A 13,515-nucleotide genomic window follows, 5' to 3' on the forward strand; every position below is an offset into this window, starting at 1 on the left:
TTGTTGTCGACCATGTATCGAATAGAAAAAGAATGGTTTAAAATGTAAGTTTTTTGTATTTGTGTTCTACTTTTTTACTACCTAGTAGTAATTTTAAACTATTTGAATTAATTTTATATAGATCCAAGGTCGTGAGTGCAAAACAACAGCTTGAAAGGCTGCTTTCAACTATGGAACAAAATCCCCATATAGCAAAAGGAACTTGCGCACAGGTTCAGGCGACAAAAAAGTGTATTAAGGTGAACTAACGAACCATAGAAGTCAATTCAGTATAACACAAATTTATTTTTGTCGTCTCAGATTTCAGTAAAATGAAGTATCTAGGCGTTAGTAAGCATGGCTTTAAGGCATATCCAGCACCGCCTACAAATGAAAAATAATGTATTTTATGTCTAAAATTCAACTATATGTTCATAAACACATACCAAGAAGCCATGTATTACGAAGACTTTCATGATGTAGCTGTTCCAAATGTGATTTCAAGGCCGACATATTAAACACTAAAGAATCATGTGTTGCTCCCGGATATTTTGCATTTATGCATCGTATAGTCGTAGAATGGTCACAAATCTAACCTTATAGAAATGCAAATTTGCTCTTGTGCATTGCTGAAGCAGTTCATCTGTACTGGACAACAATTCCATGAGCGTTTTGAATAAATCTATAAACAAAACTTATAATTTCAACAATTTAACAATTTATTTAGAAAGCTACACTTACGTGGTGGAATTCATTTCCAAAGGATTTGAAGCATCCCTCACCCGTCTTCTAGTTCTGGCTAGCTTCAGTTAGCTTTCCTCTTCATGTAACGAGTCATCAAACCACAATTTCGTCCTAGTCATACTATTATTTTTAAAATTTGCATTTAAAAACTAGTTCTTCTTTTGTTTGTTTATTTTATTTTATTTGACAGCTGATGGAAATGTGCTATTGTGAACTTTTGAATTTACCGAAGTTCACAATAATGCTTGCCTTCATCGCACGCGCGTCATTATGCCGAATGAAAATTCGTTCGATCAGCTCTTTCGACCACAGTCGAAGATCGAATTTGTCTCATAATAGGGGCCTTATTGATATTTATTTAAATAGCGAGGCAGGCTCATAATGCTGTATATATTTATAGTTTTGATCCAGTTCTGATGAAGGAGCATAAAAATATTCCCTTCAATATGGATTAGAAATATATCGCTTATTTTATTATGTGTAAAAGGAAAAGCAACACAAGTTTTTTTAATTATAGTAAATAAAAAAAAAAAAAATACTTAATTGATATATGTAGTTTGAAAAAAGTTGTCTCTGCCATTTTCGTGTTCGCTACTGTATATACCCGCATAAAAGAAAAATGCCTGCATTGACTTTCAGCTTATTTTTACAAATTCGTGCTAGGAAATGTTTTTTATACATAAATATTTATGTACAAATATTTTTGATAAATATTTTCAAATAGTTAACTTAAAAAATGCAATTTCCTTCTTTTTCTCTTTTCCTTTCTGATTCTGCTACTGTTTCACGTTTTTTTACCTTTAGTTGCGCCAATGATTGCGGTGTACCAGCAAATGATTTATGCTGAATATGGAAAAAGTGCAACGCTGGAATGTTTGGTGAGTAAATTTATAAATGTACAAAATACACATACAAAGTAAATGAAAAAATAGCCAAATATGAAATTTTGTATGCAAAAAATATGCACATATAAATGTGTATATTATTTAGAGATGTGTACGTGTGCTTTCCGTAAGTATTCACTAAAGGGTTTGCAGAAGTGGAATTTTCGTCGAAATGCCTCTCATGTTTGCAATTTTAAAGGAAATAAATAGAAAACTTCTAAAAAATTTTAAAATGCATACACAGAATAAATGCTTTAAATGCATTTAAACTGGGCTAATCCCAAATCGCTTTAACAACGAAAATGCATTGTTAGTTGTTAGTTTATGAATATAATAAAAACAAGTAAGGAAGGCTAAGATCGGGTGTAACCTAACATTACATACTCAGCTGAGAGCTTTGGAGACAAAATAAGGGAAAATCACCATGTAGGAAAACGAACCTAGGGTAACCCTGGAATGTGTTTGTATGACATTGGTATCAAATGGAAGGTATTAAAGAGTATTTTAAAAGGGAGTGGGTCATAGTTCTATAGGTGGACGCCATTTCGGGATATCGCCATAAAGGTGGAACAGGGGTGACTCTAGAATGTGCCTTTACGATATGGGAATCAAATGAAAGGCGTTAATGGGTATTTTAAAAGGGAGTGGGCCTTACTTCTGTAGGTGGACGCCTTTTCGAGATATCGCCATAATGGTGGACCAGGGGTGACTCTAGAATGTGTTTGTACGATATGGGTTTCAAATTAAAGGTATTAATGAGGGTTTTAAAAGGGAGTGACCCTTAGTTATACATGTGAAGCCGTTTTCGAGATATCGGCCAAAATGTGGACCAGGGTGACCCAGAACATCATCTGTCGGGTACCGCTAATTTATTTATATATGTTATACCACGAACAGTATTCCTGCCAAGATTCCAAGCCTTTTGATTTCGCCGTGCAGATTTTTTTCATTTTATTCTACTTAATATGGGAGGTGTCACACCCATTTTACAAAGTTCTTTCTAAAGTTATATTTTGTGTCAATAAACCAATCGAATTACAATGTTTCATCTCTTTTTTCATATTTGGTATCATGGCATTTTTTTCATCTTTTGTAATTTTCGATATCGCAAAAGGGGGTGGTCATTGTCGGATTTCGCCCATTTTTTATGCCAAGATTAAGTGAGTTCAGATAAGTACGTGAACTAAGTTTAGTAAATATATATCGATTTTTGCTTAAGTTATCGTGTTAAGGGCCGAGCGGAAGGACAGACGGTCGACTGTGTATAAAAACTGGGCGTGGCTTCAACCGATTTCGCCCATTTTCATAGGAAACAATCATCGTCATATAATCTATGCTCCTACCAAATTTCAAAAGGATTGGTTAATTTTTATTCGACTTATGGCATTAAACGTATTCTAGACAAATTAAATGAAAAAGGGCGGAGCCACGCCTATTTTGAAATTTTCTTTTATTTTCCAAACTTTACTAGTTTTCTATTCTACGTCATAAGGTCAACCTACCTTCCAAGTTTCATCGCTTTATCCGTCTTTGGTAATGAATTATCGCACTTTTTGAATTTTTCGAAATTTTCGATATCGAAAAAGTGGGCGTCGTTATAGTCCGATTTCGTTCATTTTAAATAGAGATCTGAGATGAGTGCCCAGGAACCTACATACGAAATTTCATCAAGATACCTCAAAATTTACTCAAGTTATCGTGTTTACGGACGGACGGACGGGCTTGGCTAAATAAATTTCTTTTTTCGCCCAAATCATTTTGATATATAGAAGTCTATATCTATCTCGATTAGTTTATGCCTTTACGGATTGCCGTTATGCGAACAAAGTTAATATACTCTGTGAGATCTGCTCAGCTGTTATTGAAAGTTCTTTATTGGGGGAACAGTTTTTCACATTCACTCCTATGAAGAATCCTATTCATGACGGTTTTGACACCTACCTATACATACATTAGACTGGGTCGATTTATTAACCGATATCGCGCCATCGATTTTTCGATAGTATTTGGGTTCAGGAAAAAAAAGTTCCACTACGCATACCCAAAAATTAATTTTCGAGACTGCGAAATTTAATTTTTTTGGCTTTTTCGATTTTGATTTTTAAGGTTTTTTCATGACCTACTAAAAAAATTTTCATATGCATATCCAGTCCTACCCAAAAATGTCCGCTAAAAACGTTGCCGATAATAGTTTTTTGAAAAAAAAAGAACAAAAAATATTTTTTATATACATATATGGGTCGGACAGGGTATACATGAAAATTTTACAATCAAATGAAAATTTTTTAGTAGGTCATGAAAAAAACCTTAAAAATCAAAGTCGAAAAAAGTAAAAGAAAAAATGAAATTTCGCAGGCTCGAAAATTATTTTTTGGGTATGCGTAGTGGAACTTTTTTTCCTGAGCCCAAATCCTATCGAAAAATCGATGGCGCGATATCGGTTAACTTTCGTCCATACAAATCTACCCACCCTAACATACATAATTATTCTGCCGTCCTAAAAAAGAATGTGGATGCCTACATTCTTACTGAAACTGACATATTGAACTTAACCTGTTTGTAACTTTCTGATATACATATGCTCTTTTTGTTGAAAATAAGTACATTTGAACCAATTGGGATATAATCTTTCTATTTATGCAAAAAAGTGTTAAAATATGAACTCTTTAAAAGCGAATTTGAAGCTTTTGTAAATTACTTATCTTCGAAATAAAAAACCACATTCTTTGTTAGCACGGCAGTATTGTATAAGCGACTATCAGAGTCTGTGAACAACTTTTTGATGAGTATGTGCTCTAGTCTCAGATATCTTACAACATACTAGTTAAATATTTTTACACCTATGGTGACTTCGTTTAGATCTGACACTACTTTGTGAGGGGTGTACCAAATTGCAAAGGATCCGATAAATAAATAAATATGTGCCAGTTATTCTTTAATGATTCTTACCACCCATCGCGATTTTCGTCAACTGAATACAAATCACAAAAGCTATCTATTCTTAGCGGTAATTGATCCCAGGATCCCAGGTGAGATTTGATCTTTAATTTTTTCTCTTTACTCTTACTTCGATACAGGCCATTGATATTACTGGGGATTCCGCTAAATTGTAGATTTAACCGATCCAATGATGCGCTTATCTCGAAATCGTTTACGGATTAACCTGGGGGCTATTTCGAAATCATTTGGGGAAGATTTCGTGGTTATTCCGGGGTCATTTCGAGACCAATTTATTCTAATTTCTTGGTTTTGTGGACTCTCGCGAGGTCAATTAGTAATCACTACGAGTTTATTTCGGGGGATGTATTCGGCGAGGCTCTTCCAGTGTCACTTCGATATGAATTTGTGGTCAATTTGTGATGATCTTGACGACTATTTCATTGTTGGCGACGTATTGATTTCTATAAAAATGTAATACTCGTTTGAAGGCGAAATGCCCAAGCTTTAAAATAAAGTTGATAAACTTTAGAGAAATGCAATACCTAAAAGTATATATTTATAAATTACTAAATTAATTAATTCTTTTATTAGAAATAAAAAATTAACTTGTACATAGATATCTTATTTTTCAATAAAGTAACAAAATTGATTAGTAAATCTCTTTTTCATTGTTGTGAGAAGAAGTGAGAAACTTATTTTATCTTAACATAGTCATCGTCACTGGAACATATATCTAACAAAGCAACCATTTCTGAGCTATACACTGTAAGATCTTTTTGTGTTCTTACATACCTCATAGATGATATGACTGGATCAGAAAAGATAGCTAACATGTTGAAAAGGTCTTCGTTTTGTCTAACTCGTGATACTTTGCAGGTGTTCATACATCTATATCTTTTGTAGTCCTTGTTCTTAGATTCTTGAGCTTCTTCAGACAATTCTCCTAATGGTAAGGTTTTGTAGCTCAATTTCAACTGATACTTCGGTTATTTTGGGACTTAGAGGAATTGCTTCTTTCTTGGCTTGAGTAATTTCTTTGTATCCAGGTAAAATATCGGCATTACGTTACAATAATGACTTACGCAATATAATATATTTTTTCTTCGTTAAACCAAGATCTATAAACAGTGCCAAAGCTTCTTCGGGAGTGTATTTCCTAGGTAGCGCATTTGGTGGTGTGGGAATGTTGTTTTTGATCTTCATCAGTCGCACTGGACTTGCTACCGCAACTGCTTCTGTTATATGAGATTTCACGTGTTCTTCGTCTTTTTTATATTTAATAGCCAGTACTTCTGAAATATGAGTTGTGGCCATAGCTTTTGTGGTATCAGACAGCTTCCTTTTCCTTGTTTAGGTAGAACACTCTTCTATGGGTTTTGTTGGTCTCCCTCTAGTTGGATTGGTTGACGTGCTAGGCGTTTCTTCGTCCCAAAAATTTTGTCAGCTAGCCACTTTTCATGCTTACTTCGAAATTTTGAATTGTTACGATAGCCGTTCTTCCATTTTCTTTCTATCATAATGTATTGTAAACCAATTTTTTCTTCCAGGCCTTCCTTTTCTTTAATGCTTGTTTCACTCGCTAATTCTCTCATAATAGCCTGAACGAAGTCCCGTCTTGACTTTGTAGATTTAAACACCGCAAATAGTTTCGAGTTTTCTAGATACATATTAGAATTGGTTTCGAGTGTATCTGACTCAATATTAAACTGTGAACTATATTTAAAAATACTATTCGCTTTATTTAAGTAAACAGAATACTTAGTTCCTTAATCTCCAAAAGATGAATGGTAGTGTACATTGTATGATGGATAGCTTTATATACCTACCCAAATTATTAAAATGAATTTCAGGTATACAATTCGGAACTAAAAAAATGTATGTTGTTAACAAGTTCCAATAAAAAAAAAACGACCTTATGGCCATACTGAATTATGTATACCTGCTCAGGCGCGTATTAATGCCCAAGGTTGTTTAACTTTATTTGATGTAAAGAGTGAAGTTGCAGCTGGACGCAGGAAGACTTTATGAATTTAGGTAACTGAATATTTCGCAAATAACTACTGTTAATTTGACGGAGCACATATTTTAACATATTTTTTTTTCCATCAAAGTTTTAAAAAGGGCCTAAAAATAGGCATTTTGAAAAACAGGTATATCCGCCAACTTTTAACAAAAAAAAAAAAATAGGCATTTTGAAAAACAGGTATATCCGCCAACTTTTAGCAAAAAAAAAAAATTAAATTATCTTTAATAGCTATACAAGAAAACGACAACCGGCCGCCTTATTTACTCACAAAACCATTTTAAATACAACGAAAAAGAAGAAAAATTTCAAATTTTTCCCAATGTTGAAAATTGGTCAACTTTGAGCGGCTCTACCTGGTAAACTGTAATTTTCTGTGAAAAAACAGTTGTATATTCTTGATCCCTCGAAAATTATCTATTAGAAACATGTATTAGATTTAGCGAACGCTTTCATGATTTTTTTGATTTTTGCCATGATTTAACGGCAGAGGGGCCACTGTGCGACGGTGAAATGCTAGAGTCAGGAATGTGCATATTTGATGTTTTGAAACAAAAAACGCGTAAGACATTGTCAAAAATAGAGATTGAATTAATAGATATTTAATTTTGTATTTTTCAACCACTATTGGAAGGTTTACTTTTGTAAACCACTAAGTAATGTTAATTGAAAAATGATTTTAAAATTTTTTTTTTCAAAAAAATTAACATTTGTTGTTTTGGCTTTGCAAAATTTGACACATATAATATTTCGTTAAAACAAAAATGGCACATTCGTGACTTTGGCATTGTACCGACGATATATGACCTGGAATCACGACCCTATTGTGAGAAAATACCGTTCTGCACTTTTAGTGATTATTGTAGGAAATTTAACGCCCTTTTCAATGGAACAACCCGCAGTTTTCTATCTTTCTTAGTTTTTTCACAAATCGCATTTAAAGCCAAATCGGACCACAAATACCATTTTTTGAAATATTTCGATCCCTGCGTCACCTATGGGAGGTTTTTTTCTTATTATTGCATTGTCATCGGGTTCTGAACTATATTTCAAGTTTAAAGCTTGTAGCTTATTGGGAAGTTAATTAAATTTTAATTACAAAATTCGTTCACAACGGCCAGCCGATATTATTCTCGAAAACGTGTCTTCGCACAATAGGGTCGTTTTATGATTCCAGGTCACATATAATGAAATAAAAACCGATCAAATTAAGAAAGATATACGTAATTTTATGTATGAACATTTCGTACAAATTCGAAGTTCGGTTTTGAAATTCGAATAATCGTTGTGTTGAGATATGCAATTAATAACCGTACAAACATTTAAATTCGAAAAATTGAGTACTCGGTTGTACAAAAATTAAAAATTCTTACTCATTGATTTGAAATTTTCCTCAAGAAAAATTTTGTTTTAGGAAATGTTTTCCTCATATTAGAAAAGTGATTTTTTCTGAGTGTATTGAAGGGTTGGTTATGCAGGTACTAATAGCTACTCATGTTTGGTGAAATGAAGCTAAAAGCAAGCTTAAAGTTGGTACCGAAACTTGTTGGTCTATATTCTTCAGCTGATTCGGCTACTATAACCAGAGGCATTAACTGTATCTGTATGTCAGACAATAATAAAATCATACTTCAAATCATCTATCAAAAGGCGCTGCTATTTATTTTATTCCTATTAATATCTCCTATTAAACAATCACGAAAAAATATCCAAAAAATCTTAATCCTAATCGATTTAGTTTATATTAAATTTTTAAATCACCATTTTTTGAGTGTGAGCTTTAAATCAAAAGCAAAAAATTCGTTGAATAAATAAATGTATGCTAACAGCCATTGAGTTTTTTTTTTTGTATTTTTATTAAAATGATATCTGTGGTCTCATGCAAAAACCGCTTAAGTCGACTTAAGAAGAATTTGAGTTATGAGTGGTATGGTGTTCGCGAATTTAAGCTACACATTTGCGTCCAACCAGTATCTAAGTAAAATAATAGAGAAGTTATTAGCAGGTAATCGCTAAACTTGAAACTGTACCAGTTTACATTTGCATAAGTAACTTATGTGTACTTAAGAATAATTGCAAACATTTGTTTTTGTTGCATAATACGTCTATCTCGAGATAAGCGGTTATTGCACATTTTTTTCTTAACACAGCGGCACATTTTAGTATAACGTTGAAATAGTTTAAGTCGTAATAAACGATTATTCCAAAATAGAAAACTTACAAAGTGGAACGATAGTAAAAATTAGGTTTTTATTGTAAATTTATTATGTCGCGAATAACGGACCTTTATCAAGATAAGCGGCTACTGCACCCATTGTATAATACGTTTGAGTTCTTAAGTATACATTAGTTTTTTTAGTACAATCAAATAGCTCACATCCAATGTACTTATCAATAATTTTCATACCAGATATTTCGTTAAAAGAAATAAGAATTAATAAAAAAAATTCTTTCCCTGGATTTGATCTCACAACTTTCCGACTGCAAGCAAGTCTCATACTCATGCGCCAAAGGCTGTTCTTGAGGTACGACGACAATTGCATAGTATGTGGCGTAACTTAAACAAGATTAGGAGCTTTAACTGCGTTGGTTGGAGTTGAAGTTCTTCACCAGTTTATGATTCGTTTAATGTTAAAGTTACGCACTAAGCATGAATGCGTTAGTAAATTACATTTGAAAGTGTTCCATTAGAGTGAACATTGCAGTATCAAATCAGTACCATTGAGTGGAAATGGGACCACCAAGAAATCGATGGAACTATCTCAAGCACTTAAGAAGGTTCCTTCTCGCGAAAAAAAACTCCAAAGTTAAACGGCATAATGGTAACTGTTACGTAAACTCTAAAGAAAACGTGGTACGTGAAAAAGTTTTCCAGCCAATATTTTACGAATGCCGCAGAAAATATGAGACTAAAATATCACCTACTCTCCAAAAAAAGTACTATTATGTTTAATATAAATGAAAGCGGAACAATATTCAAGTAAGTCAAATGTGCTTTTGCAAGTGTTTTGGAGAAACTGAAAGTTCTTTAAAAAGCGTTGCGAAAAAAAAGTATTCCCAACTGAAGTTTCTTGATAGACGCAGCTGGATGGAAGAAGCGATCTGAGGATACAAAAATCACAATAAAAGAATAAACTAACAGTTTTCCAAGCTATGACAGTCATTGCAAAAGAAGGGACTCAAGCTCAACTTCACGCCGGTTTAACGCTTTCGAAAATGTATGCATTATTTTGTGACAAATATACATCGCAATCAGTGAGCTTGTCTTCATATTGAAAGGTTTTCAAATTTTCATGACTTAACAAGTACACGTTTATGTAGTATGATTATTTTTAACTCGGTACCTTTATTTTTAGTAATAAAAATTAAATTTAAAAGCCGAAGCTAGATACTTTTCAAACATGTTATAAATTGGCGGCGAAAATAGTTCTTCCTAATCAAAACAACAACTAAGATCTAGTTTAGCGATTGCAGAATGGGCAGTCAATGCATCAAGAAACAGTCGAGTTATAAACCACGCTAAATGGGTAGAAAAAAGAATTACTAACATAACGGCGAACTAACATATAAGCGGTTATTGCAAAAATGCACAGACTATTTATTTATCTATTTGATAGGCTTTTCCTATTTTCCATGTAATCGCATAATAATTGAATAATTTGTTTTTAATTTATACAAGAAAATCATAAAAACAAACAACTACAGTAAACCAAAAATAGAGGGCAGTTAAAGTCTAGTTGTAGATGCACATCATATATCTAATTTTGCGTTAATTTAAAAGCTTTTGCTTAAAATGTTTTGCAAAATTTAACTTTTTAAATTATATTTACAAATATCCTGTCTTACTCTTATGTAAGACTATATGTTCATACTGTTACGAATATTAGCATCACTAAGCTGCTACTAAATTAATGCACAACAACAATAAAACAGCCACTCTTCTTATGTAGAAGGCGACGAAGAGATATCTCATCTCACACAATCACATGTAGTCATCAGTCGAAGTAGTTACTCACATATACACACACATATGGCAGTATATAGCTGGTAACTAACCAAGCATAAGCTACAACTGTTCGCGAAATTACTAGAATTTAGGAGATATGGGTGAACCAGGAAACAAGCGTATTAACGAATCAGTTTTGATATAAACACTCTATTGGTTGTGAAGTATAATTGTGAAGTACTACTCCCAAAGTAATCTAAATAAAGTCAGTTTGCAATACTGAATATTGGAGTGATTTAATCAACAGTTTAGCGATTCGAACGTTAGCAGAAGGTTTCAAATAGGCGGATTTTCCCTACCTTCGTTACAATATGTAAGCGTTTCAGTTAATTATTGCTCGATTCTGCGTCATAAGTATTTTCAATTGAACAAAAAGTATTACAAAGCTTATCTTTGCAAAATGAAAAGAAATATAATTTGCAATTCGAAAGCATTTTACGGATTCTTTAACCATAAACGCATGCTGAAAGGTTTTCCATCATCCATGAAATTCCAAGATAATATTTCCAGCGATGATAAAGGTATTGCCGGCTTCTTTGCGGGATTTTTCAAATCAAATTACTCTATTGAGACCAACCTTTCCCCTAATGAATACTCATACCATCTTGATACATGTAATTCAATCAGAGCTCCATTTATATCTTCATAAGATGTATTATCTTATTTAAAAACTTTAAAAGTATCATATACATACGGTCCTGACAGGATCTCGACACACTTTCTTAAAAAATGTGCTGCATACATCTATCAGCCACTAACATAAAAATGAAATAGAAAACTACCCGAGCATAGCAAAGTTATCCGCTATCCCAAAGTTATTTGAAGCTATTGTTACTCACCACCTAACGTTCTCTATTTCCCCCATAATTGCAAGCTCGCAACATTGATTCTGTAAGGGCAAATCAGCTATCACTCATTTAATGGAATTTACCACTCATTTTTCTAATGGATTTAGAAAAAGCCTTCACACCGATGTTATTTACACCGATTTCAGTAAAGCTTTCGACAAAGTATTACACCGATTACTTATTTATAAGCTCGGACAACTTGGTTTTCAACCCCCTCTTATATGCTGGATTTCTTCGTATCTTGGTAATCGTACGCAAAAAGTAATCTTTCAAACTACACTTTCTGGGGTCATTAGTGTTTCTTCTGGTGTTCCTCAGGGCAGCCATATTGGTGCGTTTCTGTTCTTGTTGTTCATAAACGATATTTCCAATACAATAATATACTCAAAAATCTTGATGTACGCTGACAACGTAAAACTTTTCGAATCATATGAGTATGTTGAGGAACACTCCTTGCTTCAAACGGATTTAAATCACTTGGTTACCTGGTGTAAATTATATGCCGCTCAATCTTAAAAAAATGTAAAGTCATGGGTTTTTCTCGGAGAATTTCGCCGCCAGCTTCATATACAATTAACAACTATAGTCTAGAAATTGTAAATAGTTTTGTTAACTTGGGAGTCATAATGGATTCCAAACTTAGTTTCAACCTTCATAATAATGCTACAATGAATAAAGGCAAATGTATTTTTGCATTTGTTAAACGGTGGTCAAAAGGATTTAACGATCCTTACGTAACTGACGCACTTTTTACAACACTAGTTAGGCCAATATTAGAATATGGCTCAGTAATCTGGAATCCGCGTTATCAAGTCCATGCAGACTAGGCCGGGTCGATTTGTGGGGAGGCAAAAAAATCGCCCATTGCTCTGTGAAAATCGTATTCTAGGGATCAAAATAAGAAAATCTGCCGAAGGAACCATACCTCTAAAACCAATTCTGATGTCCCCCCCTTTGGTTCGAACTTGCAAATTTTGAAAAATCCCACTTTGAAATGCCTATGTTTTTTCTTTTTGGAGTTTATTTTTCTCTTTAGAAATTTATTTAGTCAGAACATATGTAAATGAAAAAATGAATTTAACTTAGTAATAGAAAAGAAATTAAGAAAAATTATTAGAAATTAGCGTTTTTACAACCCCCCTTTAAAACCAAGGCGTCACTGTGATGCATTTGAATGTCGTAAACATAGGTGTGTGGGTTTTTTATTCAACCGTTTTAAAAAATAAAGGTATCACTGTGACACAATTGCAGATCATAAAATTGCTTGTGTTGTTTTTTTAAGCCACCACAAGACACAGCAGGTAGAATTGAAATTGCCCCTACCCAAAATTTCGACCCAAAGGGGGGGGGGGGCGGGGGACATCAGAATTCGTTTTAGAGGTATGGTTCCTTCGCCAAAGTTTCTTATTTTGATCCCTAGAATACGATTTTCACAGAGCAATGAGCGATTTTTAAATCGACCCGCCCTAATGCAGACAATCTCGAATCAATACAAAAACAATTTTTACTATTTCCCTTAAGAAATTTGCAATGGGATAATATTCCACATTATACCAATCGATTAAAGCTTATCAACCTTCCAACTTGTAAGCAAATACTTGGTGTAATATTTATGACAAAACTTTTAAATGGATCAATTTGAAGCCCATTCCTTCTGAACGAAGTGAGCTTTTGTGTTTCCTTTCGGACTTGGAGACACTAAATGAACTTTTGCGGTATCTATGCTCTCACCCATACATATTTGATAGCTCGGACTCCCTTTTTTCTATAAAAATACTGTTCTCAACACTTTAAATAATTAATGTATAAAACGCTTGCTTCTGTTCTCTTTAAGCATTACGCTTGGCTGATGATATCTCTTCTCTATCTGAGCGGTCTCAGATCTCGACGCTTGACAAGCCGCTGCCCATCAAAGACTCGGCAAAAAAAAAAGTTATTTTTTATATAAATATGTATTTCGATCGCGTGGACAGGATACGCCCGGTTTCATTGGGCCACTTGGGGGCAGCGCGCTGCCACAACGTCCATTAATAAAAAGCCACCACTAGATGAGCAAAACTTGGCGTAACAATCACAATTAGGTATACAAAC

The 13,515-nt window shown here is 33.6% G+C and overlaps 1 protein-coding gene across 1 annotated transcript in view; it reads left to right on the forward strand.

Annotated features, from left to right (window-relative positions):
* The window catches only part of LOC137245146 (uncharacterized), a 213,639-nt gene that overhangs the window by 125,553 nt on the left and 74,571 nt on the right, over positions 1 to 13,515 (forward strand). The window contains exon 9 of the mRNA XM_067775333.1: positions 1,528 to 1,601. Within this exon, the coding sequence (XP_067631434.1) occupies positions 1,528 to 1,601 (74 nt within the window). The remainder of the gene's footprint in view (positions 1 to 1,527; positions 1,602 to 13,515) is intronic.

The sequence above is a fragment of the Eurosta solidaginis genome, chromosome 3, assembly GCF_040869045.1.
Source record: "Eurosta solidaginis isolate ZX-2024a chromosome 3, ASM4086904v1, whole genome shotgun sequence".
NCBI classification, from domain to species: Eukaryota; Metazoa; Arthropoda; class Insecta; order Diptera; family Tephritidae; genus Eurosta; species Eurosta solidaginis.